This window comes from Acanthopagrus latus, chromosome 24, assembly GCF_904848185.1.
Source record: "Acanthopagrus latus isolate v.2019 chromosome 24, fAcaLat1.1, whole genome shotgun sequence".
Classification (NCBI taxonomy): Eukaryota; Metazoa; Chordata; class Actinopteri; order Spariformes; family Sparidae; genus Acanthopagrus; species Acanthopagrus latus.
The window spans coordinates 12190656-12212145 of NC_051062.1; the positions used below are offsets into that span (position 1 = coordinate 12190656).

At 41.4% G+C, this 21490-nt stretch overlaps 2 protein-coding genes across 9 annotated transcripts in view; one reads left to right on the plus strand and one right to left on the minus strand.

The window, feature by feature from the left end:
* The window catches only part of spega (striated muscle enriched protein kinase a), a 54414-nt gene that overhangs the window by 890 nt on the left and 32034 nt on the right, over nucleotides 1–21490 (plus strand). For 5 of the 6 annotated variants that reach the window (XM_037090672.1, XM_037090673.1, XM_037090676.1 and 2 more), the window contains exon 1: nucleotides 19670–20061. Coding sequence is in view for 3 of the 6 variants with exons in the window: in XM_037090674.1 (XP_036946569.1) it covers nucleotides 20029–20061 (33 nt within the window). In the remaining 3 variants the exon portion in view is untranslated. Of the gene's footprint in view, nucleotides 1–6097; nucleotides 6592–7746; nucleotides 8264–19669; nucleotides 20062–21490 lie in introns of those variants that run through there. The other variant, XM_037090671.1, reaches the window with a different exon arrangement.
* LOC119015066 (L-rhamnose-binding lectin CSL3-like) lies at nucleotides 400–13524 on the minus strand. Of its 3 annotated transcripts, XM_037090682.1 has the most exons (10): nucleotides 13495–13524; nucleotides 3232–3311; nucleotides 3109–3141; nucleotides 2779–2829; nucleotides 2483–2621; nucleotides 1740–1861; nucleotides 1560–1610; nucleotides 946–1069; nucleotides 574–682; nucleotides 400–459 (listed from the first exon to the last, which is right to left on the minus strand). In XM_037090682.1, the coding sequence occupies exons 2-10, from the start codon at nucleotides 3260–3262 to the stop codon at nucleotides 445–447; spliced, it is 675 nt and encodes a 224-aa protein (XP_036946577.1). In that variant the 5' UTR covers nucleotides 3263–3311; nucleotides 13495–13524; the 3' UTR covers nucleotides 400–444. The 3 variants fall into 3 exon arrangements, with proteins under 3 accessions (XP_036946577.1, XP_036946576.1, XP_036946575.1); XM_037090681.1 differs by lacking the exons at nucleotides 400–459; nucleotides 13495–13524 and adding an exon at nucleotides 3471–3558 and having other exon boundaries at nucleotides 465–1069; XM_037090680.1 differs by lacking the exons at nucleotides 400–459; nucleotides 13495–13524 and having other exon boundaries at nucleotides 465–1069; nucleotides 3232–3570.

Below are 21490 nucleotides of genomic sequence, written 5' to 3' on the forward strand. Positions count from 1 at the left end.
ACAAATCATATACTCCCAGGTCAGGACTGAGAATGTGACCTTAACATTATTACTCTTTATTAAACCCCAGCTTCTTGTTAAAGATACTTAAACAATAATCAACAAACCAATAGACAGTCTTGGTCTAACTTTATTTTAGGACTGGGCAATATATATATATATATATATATATATATATATATATATATATATATATATATATATATATATATATATATATAAAATATTGACTTGCATCTTAGATTTAGCATCACAGGATACCGTAAGCTTGACTTCAAAATAAGATAACAGCAGAATTGACTTTCACACATAAAAAGGACACATAAACATGATTAGTTGCACTCTTTTAATAATTCATCCAATCATATCTTGGATGCATGGACATATCTTTTTGATATGCGACCGTTGAAAAGAGTGTCAACATTCCTCTCTGGGATGCTGGTGTCAGTGGCATCGTTGCTAAAAATGAGAACAACAGCAAAAAATAAACATCCACAATTATTACATGGCACGCTAAGAGGTTTAACTCTTTGCAGAAACAACCACAACACATGCCTTTTTAATCCTGCTCACCTGACAAACATAATCCACATAAAGGTACTTGGGAAGAGCATCACACTTAACAGGGGTCCCCAGCGTTTCAGCGACGGCTTTAACATCGCACACTTTTTGCTTGTTACACCTGTGGATAGATTAAAAAGAAAGCCAATTTAAATCAAAAAACAAATCACAATGAACAATACACCAGCAATTTTGATCGACTGACTCCTCGTAATGATACAGAGAGAAGTGTTAATACTGCTACTCCTCTGTTTACTTGACACAATTATTATTGCGTAACAGAAAAAGTAACGAAAATTACATTCAAGACAAAACACAGTTTTGTACAAATATCTTATTCCCTTTGCCACAACTGAAAAGCTTTTGTCTTGATTAAATACGCACGTCTTTTTGACGTATGTATCAGCTGTGTAACTTGTACAGAACGTCATCTTGGTAGGGGTGTTGTTGCAGGTTGTCTCATCATGACGTCCAAAATAGGCTTTGATAACCTTTATGCATCCTTTGTCTGAGGGAGACGGAGACAAATGTGTCATAACATGGTATTGAAGTCTGTACCCGAGACTACATAACCCCTGCAGCTCGTTCAGGTCACAGGGAGTCAGGGCAGTGGCAAGCTGAAAGCAGGCTCATGCAGGGTTATACATTTTAAAAACTAATTGCAGACAACACTCTTCTAACACTTCGAATCTGTAGAAACACCTGTTTGGAGACAACATGTACCTGTGTTTGATAAACTTATTTAAATGGATATAGACTATATTATGTTGTACACATCTACATTCTAATGTCTCCAACCTTTATGTGTTTCAAAAACCACAGATCTATATTTGATCAAAAAAGATTTACGATTCTGTTAATCTGAATTTTGTACAATTTATTTTTTATAAATAATTGAGGATAAAAGTGTTTTTATCAAGAACATCATGAAGAGATTTGTGATCCTTTTCCAACAGCCAAACATTTCCATGCAGACAGGATTATAGACACATTCTTACCGCACTTCATTTGGGCATCCTGTCCTTCACAGGCAACAGCGTTATACACATCTGTCAAAACATCAGGATATAAGGCGAGATCTCAGATTGCAATCCTAAATATCCACAGCACCTTCACTGACATCTGCAGAATCAAAATGCCTACACCAGGAAGTATTTTAGGGTGTTAAATGTACTCACCACCTCTGTTTTTGCGGCAGATGTAGTGGACCTGAATAAACTGTGTTTTTGGGTCACCGCAGTTTGGTCTAAACATCCTCACATCGGGCTTGGGCAGTCGGCAGTGTTGGGTTTTGTCACATCTGGAGAAACATTAGAAAAAGGTCATGTCAGCACGAGGTGGAGCAAGTTTTACTACGACCTTATACAGTGAGGTAGATTGGTTCCAAAACTGGAGGTCACGCACCCTCCACAGGGTAAAAACAAGATAAACCTGAGAAGCTGTTGGATGATTTCTACATGTTACATTTGCTTTTTCTGTGCAGTGTTTGACAATTTGACCTCTTCGGGCCTCATTGACTTTTTAATAAAACCATTGTAAAAGTTTGTTTGTTAGAAGTGTTAATAACTTATGGACAGAAATCTTTTAATTAACTAACAACCTTTGTAAAATTAAGAGTAATTGGCTGGCTGATATATAGAGAGGTTTTGAATTATATCTCGGCTGATATTAAACTTTGTTGTTCAGATTCAATTGTAATGCAGAAAAAGATGGTTAGGGTAATTTATAATAAATTACATTCCTAGTTAAGTTTACTGTTTCAGGGCACTGTGGTCGTTTTTGAAAATTACATTTTTTGTTTACCACATGTGAAATATGCTTGGTTTGAGTAGTAAATGTAACTTTTGCTCCCACACGGTCCACAAGATGAACATCCATAATAAAGTTAAAAAAAACAAACAAAAAAAAAAACAACCCTTACATCAGCCTGAACCAAGGACGCAACCCTGGTTGGAGGCAGTTCATTCTAGGGGTCCTGGCACGCTTGTGTCTGGCAGCGCAGATTTTAGTGCTTTGGGAACCATGGGTTAAGTACCTTATGTGAATCGTAGATCCTTCAGCTGAACACACAAAAAACATGGATGAATAAAGTAAAGCAGTAACAATGTGTGAAGGACTGAGAGGGAAGAAAGGACCTGAAGCCTGAGAGAATAAAGACGGCGGTGAGAATGATGTTTTGTTTTTTTAAAAAATCTCAAAAAATAATAAAATACATACGACATCGCAGCTCATTGTTAACTCCAGGACATGCAACATCGACTCTGAATCCTGCAGAAAAAGAGAAGGGGTAGATGTAGAAATACATCAGTTGACAAACATCAACACTTACCTTGCTGTTTATTCCGATCTTCCTCTGATATTTGCATATTTCTGGTGAATGGATGAATTATTTGATTTCTTCAGGATGAAGAATAATGAATGAATAAAGAATTGTATTTTACAGAATAAAGTGAAACATGTAGGGTAAAAAAAATCTTGGCATTGAAAAAGTTAAGTTGTCAAATAATGCAAGGAAATTCAAAGATCATAGAAATGGTAATAACTTACCGCCAACTGTAGGAGCCCAAGCAGCAGCCAGGACTGAAAGATCCAGAGCAATTAAACAAAGAAACTGATTTAATAAAGCACTTGATCAAATAATTAAGTTAATCTTACAAATCATATACTCACAGGCCAAGATCATCAGTTTGATGGCCAGCATGTCGACAGTGTTGTTGTAGTTGCCTCAGACTGCACGAATAACTACAGATCTGGAATACAACGATGCAACAATAGTTCTCCTGGCATCAGTTTTTAAAGCCTAATTTCTGCTCCTCCTCCTGCACTGGAATACTTCTGATTGGTTATGAATTACAGTATTATGTATTAAACTCTTGAAGGTGTTGGCACACAGGAGACACGGGACACACCTGTCTGCCTGAACCTTTAGCCTGGAGGGTAAGAAGAGTCTCCGAACACAGGTAGTCCTGTTTCTGTCGATGGTCTTCAGGCTGTAAACCATTACTTTCAACCCAGTAACAAGGCAGTTTGTGAATTAGAGATCAAAATGCAATCTTTAGGATTTGTGTACATGGGCACAAATTGGATAACATGATCAAGTTATGACATTTGATGTCCAAATGGTCTAAGGTTAACTTCACTTTAACAATAATATTCTGCTAAAAATATTCTTTCCATTATTGAACGCTCTGGAACAGCAACTTGACTGGTGCACAACAATGAGGCCGCAACTCTTATTCTTGACATCTCATTGAAATTTAGATTTTCCCCAAACCTTGAAGGACCTTTTTGTAAGAAAGGTCGATTTTGGAGTCTCCTTCCCAACTTGACAAATACTAAAGCGCAGGAATGGTGGCTGACCTGCCCTACAATCCCCGATGACTTTGGCATGATATAAAAGTTATAAAAGTTATAAAAGTTGTGTTTCATTCAGCCAAAGAAACTTGATGCTGAGGGCCACAGCATTTCTTTCATGTAGGTTTTATTTCATGACAGTTTCATTAACTGCAGTGGTTTGGCTAAATTGGTACTTTTCAGGTGATGATAGAAACAGTAAAAGATACGTGATCATATACATTTTTTTTTTTTTTTTTAAATAAGAAAAACTGCCAAATTGTACATTATGTTCAGATGACTGTAAGGCAAACTTGAAACAAATTTTCTCACTCGTGTCATTCAGTTCACACACTAAAACTCCTCAAGCAACAATCAATGTTTGGACTTCAAAGACAACATCAAATATGTCATATGTTACTCATGTATTTGATCGCGCTTGATTAAACACTGTCCTGTACGCACTGTACAGTACTGTACATTGGAAGATAAAAACATTGGAAGAAACTGTGAGGAAAACACTGTTTGCCATATTCTTTATTATCTTACATCTATCTGTATCTGATAACTCCACACTGATATAATTTCCATGGCCGAAATTACTGACTATCTAAGGTCAAGGCAGTCAATCTGCCAGCCCCACACTGTGAACATTATTTAACTTCATGTATTTTGAGTGTCTGTAAGGCAGAGCTGACTTTTGGTACACTTGAGGACGACCACTGATTGCTGGAAAAGGATTGGTCTTTACTACGTAATCCAAATTTAGATTCTTAAAAATGATCTGTGAGGTTTAACATGACACAGAAACATTTTGAATTACATTAACACAGGTAATCTCGATTTCAAACTCAGCACCTGATGGTTATGTTGGACTGACTGACAAAATGAGCCACTGACGATGTGTTTAGTGCATGACTGAATACCTCACACTTGAACTATACTGCATTTTTGAGTTTTGACACGTTGGCATAAACTGAAGTTTCTCTCTGTTAAAAAACGTGACAGCTGAGTGGAACAGTATCAATAAAGTAATACGCCTGGTGGCGTATTTAAGTATATGTTATTTGGTTATGCTCAGTGTTAGCCCAGCCAACGTCAAGAGTAAACATTGTGGAGGGAAAACTGTCAGAATACAGACCAACCCGGACACTGTGAATATTTGAACTCCTGATGCAGAGAACAGAACATTGGATATTTGCTCATATTCTGATCTGGACCCGTTTTTCAGCACACCTTAGAGCTGCAAGCAACGCTTTATTGAGGAAATGTTTTGCAACGCAGCATCTTCATTTGAAATTAACAAAAAAAAAAAAACAACAAAATTTTAAAAAGCATGTGGAGCCAGTAGTGTAATGCCGTTGGTATCCACTGACGCTGAAGTGTGACATATGCTGAATTTAAAAGAAGGCCCAAATGATTAAGAATTTGTCAAGGAAAGAGTTTTACAAAGTTCATCAAGTCCTCACTTGACAACTCACAAAATTGAGAGATTTTATAAGGGAGTCTGGGGAATTTCTCTCCCTCTTCATCTCCTTGCTGTTGTTGACTGTTTGTTAGTATGCTGATGTTCAAAGTTTGCCGTCTGCTGTGGAGGAAAACACTCTGAAATTGTAGGAAATTATTGTTTGTTATTACATATAAGCCATTCTAACCATTCATATACATACAAAAACAAGAACACCATTATGACTGCACCCTACCTGGTGGAATCAGTCTATTATCATGTGTATTTGCAGTCATATTTATATGTACTACAGCCTTATATCACAGAATAAAGCACATGGCTTGGTGTAATAAAGCTTATAATCAGTGTTTTTAACTGAAGACAATAAAAAGTATAAAGAAGAAAAGAATCAAATGTATAAATTTAGCAATGAAAATGATACAGATATTCAGTTGCACTCACGCTAAAAATGAGCTGCTTAAATTGTTTGTTCAACATTTATATTGTGTCTGCTGCAAATGTCCCATTTATATTACATTGTATTGTTATATCACTGCCTTACAGTTGTATGAATCACTAAGTCCTGTCGTTATTCTTAGACTTTCTTTTTATAGCGACTCCAACTGTCACACGCACACCATCTCTGCCTGTCTCGCACACACACATTTTGGTTGATAAGCTTATCTAAAGAGCTGGGAGTGTGTGTGTGTGTGTGTGTGTGTGTGTGTGTGTGTGTGTGTGTGTGTGTGTGCGTAGGTCAGACATGGCAGCCCAAGAAATGTGACCTATCCGCGGTGGTGCAGCTGTCGTTCCCAACCTGAGGGAGTTGGGGGTGAAGCAGTGAGATGGGAGGGAGAGAGACAGATAACATGAGCTGAGTTAAGTCTAAGAAGCCTACAAAGGTCAAAAGTGTATTTCTTTAAAAGATACTCAAATGTAGCTACTGAATAACACACTACAGCAGAAGGCCTGAGCGGTTTGACATTGAGGAGAAAGGATTCCTCTCTCCGTCTCACCACTCTTCAACAGGGTTAAAGCTGTTGAAAGGGACCATGGTGGTGGCTGCTAATGCTACATGATCTAGGGTGGACTTACACCTACAGCCCGTGCTCGCTAAAGGACATGCAGAGACACGGGCTTTAGCAAATGATTTGAGATGAAATATTTTGCTCGATGGATCTTGTTACCTTCACTTGGACTTTGCGGGGATGTCCAAAGGGATTCCTTTCGGCTTTACTGGCAAAAGTGAGGTAAGCTGCATTTCTCTCTGTTATCGGGTAATGTCTATTTTAGGCAACTCTTTGGATCAGCACATTAGCGGAATAACATCAATTAGCATATGAAGCTAATGGAAAGTCTTACATATTCTTTAATCAGTATTTATGTCTTTCCATTTATTCCAATTTTGAGTAGTTATTTGCTTATTTTACTTGAAAAGAATTAATGACATTGCAGAAATAAAAAAAAGAATGATAGAAGTGGTTGCTTGTCGTTGAACTTCAGCATGATCCACATGACCTTTTTGCTGATGGCACAAAGACACAGCAGTTCCTTGTTTTGCAACATTTGGAAGAACAACAAGAACTTAAGATCAGGAAAAGGTTGTCAAAGTTGCTGTAATTGTGGTAGATGGGATGAAAATCCCGGCCTTCAGTTTCAAAGTCCTTAGTTTGACCATCCCGCGACCTCCTTCTTAAGATTTTTTTTAAGACCGCACATCAGCAGGGTCTTGAAATGTGTTTGAATAGTTTTAGTTATCAGGACAAGCCCTCTTCACTCCTCAGATCACATCCTGGCTACCGTGCCTTGGCTACTTCTTCTGCCTCTACGGCTCGTTAGGTGTGTACTACTGGCATCGAAATGAAGACAGCTGGTGTGTCAAAGATAAGTTACTGCATTGTCGAAGAGTACTCTAACATTTAGTACCCTTCATAAGTTTTGGAAGACTTGCAAGAGACTTGACACAAGAGCCAGAGACATCTAAACTCGTAGTTTAGTATGGGTCAAACTCTAAAAAACCCTTGACCCTACACACCCATAGTCTAACTTTATAGTGTCTCTAATAAGGCTGCACCACCCCTTTTATCGAAATTTGATTGATGACACCATTAAGAATTTGTAGTCTCCAAGCCAAAGTTGCAATACCAGACAAAACAGATATTATGCAACAGTTCTCACAGGCTGAGTCGTACTTTGACGAACAAAATGGGTGCTTTACCCCTCGTTTTATTAGTTTTCCAAACACAATGCTGTCATTTTTAGGGTGGAAAGTTGCTGATGCACTTCTGAACAAATGAGCAATGTAGTTTTTTCCCAACGAGCACATTCAGTCTGGAGTAAAACTGTGAAATATCTAAACTTTGATGTCATTCTGATTTATGTACTCTGGTCATTACATTCCCCAGTGCAACAGCCAAGGTCAAACATCCTTGAGCACAGAGACATCTGAACTAATGGAGTCTTTTAGAGGAGGCCTTCAATGACTGCAGCTCATCTTGACACCCCAATTAATTACCACATAAAAAGTACAGTCAGTAAAGGGTTAAAGTGTCAAAGAAATCAAGATGGGTGAAGTCCCTGGATCCAGTCCCTGCATCCCTTCCAAGAGGCCCAAAGTCACCAAGGACCAGGTTGCATCTGAAGAACCCACGCCGCCAGTTTTCATCCGTAAACTCCGTAAAGCAGCAGTAGGAACAGGTTGTGATATCCGACTGAGGGTGTCCGTGACGGGACTTCCAAAACCTTCGCTGACCTGGTACCACAACGATGAGCTCCTTCCACCATCAGAGGCCCAGGACTCAGGAGGGCTGTGGATACGAGACTGCCGGACGAGTGACGCTGGCTTGTATGCCTGCGTGGCGACCAATGAGCTGGGAGAGGCAAGCTGCAGCGCTGTCTTGGCAATTATGGACCTTGGCGAAGGTAATCACACCAAACTGAAACTTTAACTTTCTTTTACAGGTTGACCGAAGACATGCTTCAGTCACACAATTTCTGGGGAAAGATTGTTGACTGATGATCTCATTTCCAGGTCATCAGATAAAGTCGTTTTGCTAGCTTATTAATTACTACAAGATATCAATGAATGTTTTGATGCCTCACTTAAGGTTTCGCTAATCATAAAGGGATTTAAGCTGCCATTAACAAGCCCAGTGCTGGCCGCAGGCATGCCAACATCAGCTGTGGGCACTGTTAGGGACTTACTGGGACTTGTTGCAAGGTCCATTCTTTTCCTTTCTATACTCTAAAGGTTTGCTAAGAGAAACCACACTTTGGTTTGATTTATTGTGAAATGTCACTTGGTAAGATCGACATATCGTTAAAAGATCCTATGAACTAATTGCCATTCTCAGCTTTGTCCTTTCTAATTAATATTAGACGCCTTGAAACATTACCCCAGTCAGTTAAAGCCCTCCCAGACAAAACAACTCCAGATCCAAGATGCTGTTTTGATCATCAGACAGAACCCCTGTCTTCCGTGTCTGCAGAGCAGCACTGGGAGATACTTAAAATTAGCCTGTGGATGTAAATAGAGTCTCAGATTTGTCAGTGTCACCTGCCGTTGCTTTCTATTAGCTGCACAGCTGCACCTTTTGGATGTTGTTTGTTGTATTTTGAGCTGAGGAAGTTGGGATTTGGGCTTCTGGTAGAATCGTTCTTACTCTGAAGATATTTTGGAGCTAATTTAAGTCAGGAAACATGAGAAATCCCATTAGCTTGGGAAAAGTCTCCTTCAAGACTATGAAAAATCATTAAACTGTCTACAGCTCTGTACGTGATTTAGGAGCTGTTTTGGTGATCACTCATGAGTCGTATCGCCGGGCTGAAAGCTTGCAGCTGCTGTATATTGTAACATGGCACAAACAGCACAATGATATTATAATAAGGTTGTCAACATGATACAAAAAGGTCAGATAACTGCAAATAGATGTCAGCTGTGAGAGTTGAGGCTCTGGTACTTGCCTCGGCTGTTGGTGCAACAGTAATAATAATATTCACAATAATAAGACACATTTTTTATACTATTAATTGAGTGGTCATAGTTTCTGTTTCGAGAGAGCCCTTTAGTCGATTGGAAAATAAGGAATTCATGGTATGTGTTAAGTTATTTTGTGTACTGATTGTGCAGAAGTAACCTTTGTAAGCGGGTGGTTGCCAGCTGATTGAACTACACTATTAGATCATGATGAAGCTGTAAAGATTAGCTCTGTCTATTTCTGCCATTGCGGCTCCGTGACTCAGTTTCGCTTGGGGTGGTCATTCTGTCAGCATAAATTCAGAAAGCCACAAAGACATAAAAGAGACATTAATGTAAGACATGAATTATCTTTTTGAAAGGCCTCCACACCGTGGCTCACTCACTCCTCTCAAAATCGTTCTCCTTGCCCTTTCACTTTCCTTTTGAATAGTTCAATAATAGAAGTACTCTCGTCAGAGTCGGAATATGCTTAATAAGGTCTTGGTCAAGGACACTTCAGCATGATGTATAGATTGTCTCTTAATTCCCAGTTTGTCTTACCACCTCTCCCGTTGCAGAGATAAGGATAGCACTCGTCAGTGTCACTTCTGTGGCTTTTTTAAGCTAAACTCTGCTCCATGCCCTGGCAACTAACAGAGGAGCCATACTCCCGGTTAACTAATTGATACATGTAGTAATGATTTAGTAGATCAGATCCGTGAAACCTACAGAAAACATGCAAATTGGCTCAGAGAAACCAATAACAAAAATGGACTTTTTGAAGTAATGAAAGAAAAGTCCTTTAATTATCTGGTATTTGTACGACAAGTTGAAGTAAAGTCCTGACTTCTCAAGTACACTTGAGCTTTTCTCACAAACAGGACATTTACTGTTCACATGTTGACTAAATAAAGTCTGATAATGTGTTTTAATGTCCCAGAGAAACCAATCAGTTTATTTCTGACATGCTCAAAATGGTTTTGAGTGGAATATTAGCCTCCATGTAAACACAGATAGTGTTTATCCAGTACCACTGTCTCTTTTCTTTCTTAAGTGATATTTACAGTTTCTCGAGCATCTGTGGCTCACTTAAAAAGCAGTTGGAATAATCTTACGCCATTGTTTCCAATGCTAAATGAAGTCTTTTTTCACTTTGGATAAAAGGATGAATTCATTGACAGTTTGGTCTAGTTGTGTTGCAGTTGCATTGTGTTACAGTCCTTTGAAAGCGCAGTCACTCTGTCGAGTGGTGATTTTCTGCTTTGTTAAATTATCGCACAAGTGATTTCGAGAGCTCAGTGGGACAAAACCACAGTACTCAACTGCGTTTTACAAGGATAACAACATCACATTTGGTGGTATAAATACTCCTGACTTGTTTGCGTCACCCATTTGAGTGACATTGAGTCCCCCGTACGGAGTAAGGTTTTCAGTGAGATCACTGCTCGGTAGATTCGATCGTGGTCTTGGTTCTTCGCCCTGTGGAGAAAGTTGATGGTCGAGCTCACATGTCACCAGCTCTCACACTCTGAGCTGGCACTCGCGGTCCAGCTGGCCTATCACTCATCACCTCTCTGTGTCGCCCTCCTGGTTTTGATCCTCTCACTTCAATCGTGCGTCAGCTTCTACTTTTTGACCCCGTCCTCATTACCTATTCCTGCTCTCTGTTTCTCTCCCCTCATCTGTCTCCCACTGTCTCTTCTTTTGTCTCTCTCTCTCTGCTAATTTCAGATTACTGAAGTCACTATTCAAAGTAGCTCGCAGCACAGATGCTTTTTTGTCCATCTTTTGTCTTTTTTTGGTCCCCCGTCTGAGCTGGATATTTGACACTGGGACTCAAAAATGAAGAGTTGACACTTCACTTGGATTTGACTGTTGTGAGACCTGACTCACTTGAGACCTGACCCTCCAAACATCCAAAGCGTTGCCCTTGTAAAACCCTGGAACAATGAAAAATAAATAAGACAGCAGCCGGCTGGCTTTGCAGAGCAGTGAACCTGCAGTGAACGCATTGCAGGACTGTACATGTAAAAGATATATTAAGGCACTATTAACACAGCTTTTAAACCTGACAGTGACTTTAACCAAGACCCTACTTGAACTTCCTAAAAAAACACAACATCAATAACAAAGCCTCTTTGTTTTTATTGCCTAACTTTTGCTTGATTAATGTTAACAACCAGCAAAACAGCACATTTTCCTCCCCACTGGACTATATTTCTGTCCATTTTCTGGGTCCTCGCTGTCTTGCTATCTTTCTGACCTCTGCCTCCCTCTCACATCTCCCCTCCTCTCTCTCCCCTTGTGGTTATTTATGGCCCGGTATGTGCCGTGCCGACCGGAGGGCTCGTGCTCGAGTGATGTGTGGATGCCGCCGGCCCCCTTCTCCGATTGCACCAGCAGACATCACAGATAATTATAGCATCACCACGGTCAAGACGCGGCGCTGTCACACTCAATCACGGTCAGCGTGATGAAAGAGAGGCGGAGGAGGGGAGTCAATGTGTGTTTGCGTGGGTGTGTGTTAGTGTGTTTGTGCACGTGTGTGCGGTAAGTTTTAATGGCTGTTCTGGCTGCTTTTGAGCATCAGTCAGTGAGTCAGACAGACACTCAGGTCTGTCACTTTAAGATATCACCCTGAGAGATCAGACCAACCAGAAACCAGAGTAGTGCTGTGTCACAAGTCTAGACTCCTTTATTGACGTCACCCTCTGGCGTATAGCTGTTATTAACATACTGTCAGGCATCTAAAGGTTGGATAAGCAGTGTGATGGACGCTTTGAAAAGCAGCACATCTTTCACCGCTGGTATTTTAAGCCACTTTTATAATAAAAGATCATTGTTGTATTGTGACGCAGGAGCACGGACGTCCCAGACGTGGCTTGCAGTCGCTCATAACATTTGAAAAGGTCTTTGTTTTGCGTCGTGGAGGCAGCGGTGTCCAATCCCATAAGGTCTTGAAAAAGGTGTGGGATCGCTGTGATGGATAACAGGTGGAGGAGCACAAAAATATACAATTCTGCCTCTTTTTGAGTGGGTAGTATGAGTTATGAGTTTAATAGCGATGAGTTTAATAATATGAGGCAGGTATGAGTGTTGAGGACGGGTGGATAGGAAGAGGGTGGATGTAGAAGGAGGAAGTTGTTGTTGTCTAGACATTCCTGATGGAAAAGCAACTCAGTGAAGTGGAACAGTCACTGTTGTTGCGTCACTCAATCAATCCCATTATAAACCAAACGATGGTACCTGGAGAGGGAGACTGGAGAGGTCTGCAGGGAACTGAAAAGAAAGTGGATGACATATATTCAATTAATGTGTGTTGTTGTCTGTGTCTTTTGGTTGGTTTGTTCGTCAGCGTGATTGCACCAAAACTACTGAACACATTTCCACGACACTTAAAAGGAGGACAGGTTTTCATCCCAGTATGGACCCAATCATCCAGATGAGTTTGGATCCAGATAAAGAGACAGTTCCAGGATTTTTTTTCTCACATTCTGCCAAGGTTTTACACCCACACACAGTGAAGGCACAAAGAGCGACTGAAGGTTCAGCTCGGAAGATTTGGGCTTTTGAAATTGAAGATGATGCTTTTGCTTGTTTGCAAGAATACATTTAGAAGTTGGCACCCACTCCTAACCTCCACGAGGAAGACCGAAAGAGACAGAGCAGCTGTGGTCAAGTGAGCGTGAGAGTTAATGAAGAGCGGGCACAGAGAATGGAACAAAATGATATAGATGAATTAAAGAAGGGGGTAACTCACCCCCATCGGAGACAGCGTCCACGTCTTACATCACTTTACACTCAAGCACTTACATACATTATAATCCGTGCGACCCCCACGGCGGATCAGTTGTGCATTAGTACATCTTGTGCTTTCCAAACTGTGATCAACCAGACCCTTCAGCACAATGGCTGCCAGTCTAGTTCCTATATATTTCTATAGGGAGGTTTTTTGACACCAAACCTAGCGGAATTAAACATGTTTAATTTGATACTGGATCTGGCTTGATTGGATTTAAGAGGACTCTTTACCCTTTACTTACTGTCATTCACATGGGATCAGGAACACTTTGCTTGCTTCACAATGACACAATGCATTCTTTCTTAGAGATGTAGTTTTACAGCTGCTAGACAGTCTGTTGCATCACAACATCAACATCTATCAAGAAGAGTGACAGGTGGACGGAGAACTTACAGATGAATCAGCTCTCAAAATATCTGCACCAGACTGTGGTTGACATTTTGATCTATAATCACATTCATATTTAGATTAGAATGAATCCCACACGTGAACGCTTGTTTTCATGTATTCATTTACATCACACAGTCTGACATTGATCTTTAACTCATTCAAGGCTGCACTGTTGTTTTCCCCCCTCCAGCTCCAAGGTTTATGAGCACTATCTGAAATAGATCTGCATCACTCCGACTGCTGTCCCTGCAACTGTCTCATCTGCCCATAATGTATGTGCACTTGTCGCATATCATTAATGGTGTATTGCAACATGTCTGCCTTGTTCTAGAGTTTCAAAACTCCCCGTAGTCCAAGCAGAGCAGAGTGACCCACCGAGGACAGCAAAGGTCGTCCGGTTCGGTTTAATCTCCTGCTATAGCTGGGCTCTCTGAAAGGGGGTGCAGAGGGAAAGTACAGTGCGACTGAAGGGGTTGTACTATGCAAGACTGGAAATAGACCGCTGAAGTTGGCAGTCGAGGTTAGGGAGGACTGGGAGAAGACAGGGAAATGGTAAGAAAGTGAGACATGGGCTGAGGAAGAAGAAGAAGTCTTGATGTCCATCTTGAGACAACATAATTTGCTGGAGCAGGCCTGTCTGTCGGTGTCATTTTGAGGAAGCTCCCTTGTTTTTTAGCGGTGTGTCCCGATGGAGAAGACTTGTACCTGGCGGAGAAGCTTTTTTTGGCAGATGTAGCCATCCATTTGGTTGTAAAAAATATATATTTTAAAAAAAAAGGACGACGGGAGTCATGTTGCGGAAGGAGCTGCTCGATGCACGGAAAGCTTTGAGAGGTGTTCGGGAAGGCGCGAGTGGGCCGAGAAGCAAGAAGCAAAGAGGTGAGTGGGAGCTGGTATCAATACAAAACACACGCTACACTGGCATAAAACGGGTTGTTGGGAATCCTTGAGCAGGCTGAAGTCAGAGAAGGATCACGCTGCGGCAGGGAATTATAAAATGCATACTCAATTAAGTGGAACAGCTGTAATGGAAATGAAAACAAGGTAATACACTCGAGGCCACTATTATTGTTGCTTAATTGGATTCACTTTGTCTCCACTATGCTTCGCCCTGTTTCAACAAAGCCACAGCTACACCCTTGGATGATGCTTTTTACTTTACCTTAGGGCACAGAAATCTAGTTTGTATTGTGCAAATATTGAGGTATATTGAGGTATGTGGTGTTTTCACTCAACTGGATCAGATTTAAGCTTCTTAGTAATGGGTATGGTATCTCTGGGATATCCTCTTTACTCAAGAGCTAGCCTGGAACTAGCCTATCCATCTTATTCTGAGCTCTCTTGAAAGTGATTGTGATTGTGACTTCCGGCGTGCTCCCAGAACCAGCATTTTCCCTCTCAGTGCTTTTGTAGCTCTTCAGTTTCTGCCCTGCAGCCTTGTTTGTGTTGTCAAAAATCTGAGTTATTTACCGTTTTTCGGGAGTCATTGCTGCCCAGTCACTGTTGGTGATAACCCAACATTTCCTACATTTCCTGCTTCACAGAAAACATTTTAAATAACTTAATAAGGTAAGACTTTTATGTGGAAAGATTTATAGGAAATGACATGTATTTATGACTGATTTAGCAGAGCTTTGTTGGTTGTTGTTCATTGAAAGTACCACAGAAACGAAGAGTATTTACAGCCTCTCCTTTGACAACTACATGCCATGTCAAACCAAGTCAAGCTGAGCCAGCACATGTATATGGAAACGTTGCATTAGCTGACACTTCTAGCTTTCTAAAATGCTTGTTCCACCAAGGATCACCCATTATTGTTTCCCCAGTAACCTCCCCATTGACCTCTACAGGAAAATGTGAAGGTTGGTTTCCATCAGTACTGTGTTAACAGAATTAAATCAGGATTAACAACATGTTTTATTAAGTCAAATTTTTGATAAAATAACAAAATTTAGATGGTATGAATTGGGACTTTTAAGGAAACATAGAAAATGATAGAACTTATATTTAAACTTTGATGGTAAGTTATTAGAAATCTCATTAATTTAATGGACAAATGTGCTGCAGTTGAACCTTAAACCCATTTGTCTGCTTGGTCGGTGTCTGTTTTAGACCAAACATAGCACGGCGTTCCTGCTCTCGCCACTTCTTACTGACCTCGTCCTCCCGTCTGGACTGTCGGCCTACATTGGCATACCGGTGCAGAGATAATCTATAGCCGCTTGATGATTTCACATTCTCTAAATGTTACGTTCAAGTGGATTAAGGATACAGTTCAATTAATTAGGTTCTCTATGCTCACGAGGCAGCTGAGGCAATATGTGAGAGAGAAGCCAGCGCTGTTTCCCTGGTGTTTGGTCTGGCAGAGGGTGTGTTTGTGTTCCATCCTGCTGGTACACAGTCATTCACAGGAACCCTTGGGGATTTGGTCAGGATTAGGTGGTAGGATCAGGTTGCAGTGTGACTGTCAACATTGGCCACTGTCATTTGGGATTTCACAAACCAGCTCACCGTATGAACTGACCGACATATTTAGGTTTGCTTTTAAATTGTTCTGGGTGACAAAATATTGAGTTTGAGTTTAGAGTTCGGCTTTGTTGTAGTTTTTCTCATTCGTTCAGATGGATGGCCAAAAAGATCAAGGGTCAAAAAGTCTCAGACCACAAGTCCAAGTACTTCGATTTGTGGAAGTGGAATATTTGAAAAACGTCTTTGAAAAATGAAAACATGCACTCGAGCTGGTACGGACCCCACAAGTTTGTGCAAAACCTGATGAATTGCTGAACTTGTGGAGTCCATATCAGCTTCAGATTAACTGGTGTCAATTTGGTTGTGACTGTGAGGTTCATGCAAGAGGGAGGAGAGAATTTCAGAATAGCTTAGTATTTGTTATGCTACACTTTGCTTCAGTGATAGCATGCATACAAGCTGGCATGGACCACACAAGTTTGCACAAAACCTAATGATTCATGGAACCTGTGGAGTCAGAATGTTGTGTCTTAGTATTTGTTTGGTCCTGACTGCGAGGTTAGCAGGGAGGCAACAATACGATGTTTCAAAGTGAAATATTTGTGTATTGAACGATGTTAGCTCACATTGCAGTTTCTCATTCTCATATCACACAGGCCTATTTATGTGCAGGTCTCTCTTGGGAGAAGACTGGTGGCAAATGTGACGTAGACTCACATGATATGGAAGGTCTGACAGGACTTGGTCTGCACTGAGAAAGAGAAACGGTGCGATCACAGCGTGATGTAACAGCAGCAGAATCTGTTTTCTGTTTCAGAGAGATTATACCAGACTTGCTGCTGATAAAGCTGTTTGCCTGGAAGGCATCCATCAAGGCTGCTCCATAGAACGCAGCCTCTGTCACAAAATCAATGGGTTTCCGTGAAGTCTGCATACTCTGTTGTTGTTTTAGGCTAATTAAACTATAGCATGCTCCGAATTTCATCTGCCCCAAAGTCTTTTTTAATGCTTGTGATTTCAATACTGAGATTGCAGAAGTCAGAATTTGCATCCGTGGGTCGGGCTGCTTCAACAGAGGCATTTAAATCCAACCTGGAATAAAAAAAAAAAACAAGTCTCTGTTTTGTGGAGGCGCGTCTGATGTCAAAAATGAGGATTTGCTGAAAGCAAAGTCTGTGTTTACCGCCGTAGGACATTTCGGTCTCCCAAAGCATCAAATAAAACCAGATTCAAAGCAAGATAAATGACATGCACCAATAAAACCTAATAATCTTCTGTTAATGGCTGATATTTAATGAAATCACAGCCAGTTTTGGCTTTTAGAGCAGCAAACAGGCAAAAAAAAATCCTCACGAGAGATATTTCCATGCAGCATGAAATGGAAGCTTCACCGCCGTATCTGGCCCAGATGATGGTCATGGAATCTTGTATTATGATGGGCTTATTGATCCGGGGGTGTTTGAACTGTTACTTGGGGGTGTATCCCATATCACGCATAAAGCATCAGTATTGATCGCTGCACTTTCTGCCGGACCGAGTGCCTCTCACTGGTGATGGATGGAGGAGGAGTGCGAGGCGGGCGACGGGTGAAGAGAGGGAGGTTTGTTAAAATAACAATTGCGAACTGCGATCCGGAGAATCTAGGACGACTATTTGAATTTAAATCTGTTTCTGATCGTCTCTAAGATAAAAATTTTTTTTTAAAAATACCACTTGAATCTGGGCGATTATCATTTAGAGAGAAAAGAAGTAATGACCTGAATAACTCCTGATTCATGGCAGGAGTGAATCTCACATATTGATCTGCTGTTTACAAGGTCGTAAACATTCACGTGTCTCACTTAATGACACTAAAAAGCACATTGTTAGCGAAGCAAGAAGAGCTGAGCTGAAATATAGACGAGGATTTCTTAGCGCTCTGGGGTCCATCTGTAATTATTATTAGATTCATTAGATGGAGGTGGTGTGGAGAGCACAGGTGTGTCTGGAAGAACAATTATTAGAGCCCCAGATAGAGACTGAGGGCGTCGACGGAGGAGGGAGGTCGATGGGTGGTGGGAAGAGGTTAAATATTCCCGTCACGTTTGCTCAACAAATCAGACATCCAGGAGGAGAGTGTTCCTTCATATCTGCTTTGTCTGATTTATTTAGTAGCGACAGTAGAAGTATATCAATAATAATTCAGAGAGAGCGGAGCAAAACCTTTTAGTTCTGCTTCGCTTAAAAACGTGCCAGATTTGTTTTACAAATGTAATCAACCTCAAACGGCTCTCATCAATATTTCAGATCCGCTATCGATTAAACAACTGCCTGTTATGTGAATGGTGTTACTTTAACGACGTTTAGACTTGTGGAAGCAGAAAGAGCACAGGTGGAATTTTATGATGTTGTTATATCACCACAGTAACCGCCAAGTGATGCTAATTGTGGCTGCTGGTAGCAAGTTAGCTCCGGCCAGCTGGTTAGCATGCCGACATGAGCAGAGATCTCTAGGACATAATACACAGACATCAAAACTGTTATTTCTTCACCTTCCTGTTGATCATTTTAGTAATTCTGTAATGTTTAAACCATAATTCTTACATTCTTACTGTGCTTTTTAGCATCTTTCAACTCAGTAAATTGGAATAAAGGCAAAATAAATCGAGCAAATGCTAGTTGTCTAGCTTGTAATGGCAGACAAAGATAGCAATGGGCAGGTGGGTATTTTGGAGCATTTAGCAGCTAAAGAGGCTTGAAATAGTTCCAAGGTCTCCTGGAAAATGAATAAATCTCCAGCAGTTTCAGGCGTACAAATATTGAAACACAGTCTTGAACAGCGGTCAGAGGCTTCCCGCCTGTGAATCTACCACCATGTCCTCCAACCCTCTAATCGTTCAAGTCATTTATTAAGCCTGCAGATGTCTTTTTTTTCGCTCTGACCTGCCAAAAGGATTGGATCAGTTACAACATTTTTACGACGTTTCACAGGGCTTTTGCAGTATTTTTTATGTATTTTGTTTTACATGAAATGATGAAAAAACAAGTGTTTTGAGGTCAGACTGCTGCCGGTAACATGCATCATTATGTAATCCAGGTTGTTGGTGAAACGTGTGTTTGCTCTTGCAGGCCAAATAGCCATCAGCTGCTCGAGGCTGTTGCTACCTTGACCCCTATCACTGGTTTAAAGCTAACAGACATGGAATACGGATAAATAATTGATGGCTCGGGGGTTTGGCTGCGGGGCTGCTACCTTGCCGAGAGAGAGGAAAACAGAGAAAACAGGAGAATGGAGGTGGAGTGCTGAGGATACATTTCACTCTTGATCACCCTTCCCCCCTCATCCATCCCTCTTCCTTTCTGTTTCCTTTCCCGCCTCCTCCCTCGTGAATCTTCCCCCCCTTCCTTTCTCCCCTTCGTCTGTTTCCCTCCCACTCCTTCTCCCCTCCTTTTGTTGACTTTTTTTCCTTCAGCCCCAATCTAAAAAAAAAAAAAAAAGCTCTCTTAAAGCTGCTTGTTTTCTTCCTCATTTCCCTCCTCCTCCTCCTCCTCCTCCTCCTCCTCCTCCTCCTCCTCCTCTTCTCATCACTGCAATCAAGACCAACACACCCCCTCCTGCTCTGACTTCCCACCCCCTCCTCCTCTTGCTACAGCTCTCGACTGAAGCAGCAGAGGTGGTGGTGGCGGTGGCGGCGGTTGTGGGTGGGTGGCGGGGAGGGGATCGGACGAACTGGCTGAGAAGTGCCCCGCTGAAGGCGACGCTCTACGTCAGACAGGGACGCGGTTCACATCAGCGGATGCGCTCTCAGACACAAAGACACCTGGCTCCGGCTTATTTGCATCCTCTCTCGCTCTTTCTCCCCGTCTTTGCTGCCAGACTGGAGAGTAAACACGCCCACGCACAAAAAGGCGGCTGAATCCCGCTTATGAATCTTGATTTTTCTTCTTCTTCTCCTTCTCCCACCCTGTGTTTTTTTGGGGGGAGGTTGTTCATGCCACACCCTGGGCTTATTCGGGTTGTGGGGATGCTTTTCTGAGCCCATGCCACAGGTAATCTCGCACGCTTGACAGGAAGCGCTACTTGACGAGATGAAGAAAATCTGGTCCAAGAAGAGATTTCAGGTGAGTTTGCTCCCTTTTTTCTGGAAGAAGATGATGTTTTGAAGCTGGATTCTAGTTGGAATAGTAGGTTTTTACATATTTTGATGTCACGCCACACCCTTCCCTTAATAATTTAATGCAGATGTGTTGATTTGTAACAGATAAAAGTGGTAAAAAAAACATTTTGAAGGGGAATACATTCATTGAAACCTAACACCGATGATCAAGGTGAAATGGAAAAAGACAGGAGAGGCGATGCTGGCTGTTCTCCGCCTTTGTTTTTCTATTATCTGTCGGCAAATTGAGGACAAATCAGGACAGCGTAACAAAGAAAGTCAGTTGAGGAAAACTCTGGGTTGCCAGGTAGAGAAACGTATTTCAGTGCAGTAAAACACCCTAAAAGCGGCTCAGTAAAATCCCCCTTTCATATCCTCAAACCTTTGTGCACATTCTCGCGAAATATGCATCCCTCCTTGTCAGCAGTGACAGTTTTGTTGCTCGATAAATAATTTCTTATACTAGGTTTCACAAATTGGGAGCGGATGGAAAGTGTGTCAGTAGGCTACGCTCCGTGGAGACATGAGAATCAGGCCAGCCAGTCACAAGGGCTGCGAAGTGAGCAGGGCGCGGGATAAAGCCGATTTATGACGGTCGCTTCGCCTCCTCTGAATTTCTGCATCAATATCAGACCCTCGAGACTTGTCCTTTTGCTTCCAGCAGCAGATTTGTGTGAATAATGCTGCGAGGATTTGGATTACATCCACAGAACATTTTCTGAAGTAGTCGCCAAAATGCTTCCTGTTCAAAAAAAAAAAAAAAGGGATGCGGTTTGCGGCTGGGTTCCGCTGATATGATTGCCTCGAGGCCCGTAACAATGGAGATCACGACAAACGATGGAAGCTTCCAGTGGAGTCTGTCAAACAGCAGTTACCACCAGGCAACAGTTAATCAAATTGCCTGACATGAAGACATTAACCAATGGGGGAGTGCGCCGCGAACGCCGGGGAGTGTGAAATGAGTCATTTCACTTTGCACTTCTGCTACTTTTTGCTTCCTTTCACTGCAAAGCCGTGAGTCATTGTGAGGAGCTCTCCTCGGTGCTGATTGACAGACTGTCCAAGAAGCACTTCTGCCAAGTGCTTTATCAGCAGGGGGACGCTTTCTCTCAAACGTGGCCCCGAGACTTTAGTCAGATATTTTCTCATTTTTAGATACGGCTGAGCAATGATTCTCTATCATCTCTCAGCTCTCCTCGAAACCAAATCTGAGCATAAAAGAGATCATATCGTGCTAAAGTTTCTTCAGTAGATTAATGTTTTCAAGCTAGATTTAATTAAAAACTAGAATGGCACCACAGAGGGCAAAACTCCACCAAGGCCCAGCTGTCTCCTTTAATTGAATCAAGCCTAATCCAATGTTGTTACTATAGCAGCTGAGGACCGTCCATGAA

Excerpts from the sequence above, each read along its gene's own strand:
- LOC119015066 (XM_037090680.1), bottom strand. The coding sequence starts at position 3,262 with ATGCTGGCCATCAAACTGATGATCTTGGCCT. Across the intron at positions 2,622-2,778 it reads TAACAATGAGCTGCGATGTC|CTGAAGGATCTACGATTCAC; the intron begins GTATGTATTTTA and ends TTGTGTGTTCAG. Across the intron at positions 1,070-1,559 it reads GGATGCCCAAATGAAGTGCG|ACAAAGGATGCATAAAGGTT; the intron begins GTAAGAATGTGT and ends CGTCTCCCTCAG.